This window comes from Sinocyclocheilus grahami, unplaced genomic scaffold, assembly GCF_001515645.1.
Source record: "Sinocyclocheilus grahami isolate Dianchi unplaced genomic scaffold, SAMN03320097.WGS_v1.1 scaffold1270.1, whole genome shotgun sequence".
Taxonomy (NCBI): Eukaryota; Metazoa; Chordata; class Actinopteri; order Cypriniformes; family Cyprinidae; genus Sinocyclocheilus; species Sinocyclocheilus grahami.
Window position 1 is genome coordinate 280,986 of NW_015506449.1, and position 1,166 is coordinate 282,151.

At 42.0% G+C, this 1,166-nt stretch overlaps 1 protein-coding gene across 3 annotated transcripts in view; it reads left to right on the forward strand.

The window, feature by feature from the left end:
- Positions 1-1,153, forward strand: part of tmem107 (transmembrane protein 107) — a 5,868-nt gene extending 4,715 nt beyond the window's left edge. For all 3 annotated transcript variants that reach the window (XM_016254653.1, XM_016254652.1, XM_016254651.1), the window contains exons 3-5: positions 161-228; positions 399-499; positions 924-1,153. In XM_016254653.1, coding sequence (XP_016110139.1) covers positions 161-228; positions 399-499; positions 924-1,045 — 291 coding nt within the window. In that variant the 3' untranslated portion in view covers positions 1,046-1,153. The remainder of the gene's footprint in view (positions 1-160; positions 229-398; positions 500-923) is intronic.
- Positions 1,154-1,166: the final 13 nt, after the last annotated feature.

The following is a 1,166-nucleotide window of genomic DNA, read 5'->3' on the forward strand; positions in this document are numbered from 1 at the left end:
TGAGAGTGTGTGTGTGTGTGTGAGAGAGAGAGAGAGAGTGTGTGTGTGTGTGTGTGTGAGAGAGAGAGAGAGTGCGTGTGTGTGTGCGTGTGAGAGTGCGTGTGCGTGTGTGTGTGTGTGTGAGAGTGTGTGAGAGAGTGTGTGTGTGTGTGTTTTACAGGACAATAACATCCAGTCATGTCTGCCACTGGAATTCACTGAAGAACAGTTCAAAACAGAAGATACAAGGTAAAACACACAGATGGATCTTTTTATTTGTCACAGGATGATGTGCACTGAAGTCATTCCTGCAGTTTGGTGGATTTGTGTCCTCATGAAGCACTGCTGCATATGTTACTCCGCTGATCTGATCACGCTCTTGCTCTGTAACGTCTCTGATGTCTGTCTCTGTCTGTCAGGCTGCTCGTGGCTCTGTCTGTGACTCTGGGTCTGTTTGTGATTGAACTGGCTGGGTTTCTCTCTGGAGGCTCCATGTTCAACAGTAACCAGGCCGTGCTGTGTATCCTTACAAGCACTCAATCGTAACTCAGTTACAGTCAATCTGATCAAGCAGCATCAGTCAAACACCTCAAATAATAAACAGCTTTTACTCAATAATTCAGTTTTGCTTTTAAACAAAAAGATTATAATATTCTTGGAAGTAATCAATGTTATGTCACAAGCACTAAATATTACGGAAGCTTACTTCCACCATGGAATAAAAAAAAATATTTTTAACTATTTGTAACTATTTATCTTACAATTATTACTTTTTTCTTGCAATTTCAAGTTTATATCTTACAGTGAGATGTAAACTTAGAATTATAAGAAAAAAGCCAGAATTGTGAGATATAAAGTCAGAATTATTCAGAATTACTATCCGGTTCTGATCTTACCCTTCGCTCTGTTGCTGTGTGTCAGTGTTTCTCTGAACGTCTCTTCAGCTCTGCTCTCTCACTCCGGCGCCTGCGTCAGTCTGTCCTGCTTTGTTTTCCAGCAGTGGCCCTGCTGGAGCTACTGGATCATGTTCAGCCTCTGCAGGTCCGTCTCCTCACACACTGATTGATATCAGCAGCACTTTAGAAGTATTATAAATCATCAGATCTGGTGAATGGAGCTCTTACTCATTTAGTGTCTGTGTGTGTGTGTGTGTGTGTGTGTGTGTGTGTGTGTGTCTGTGTCTGTGT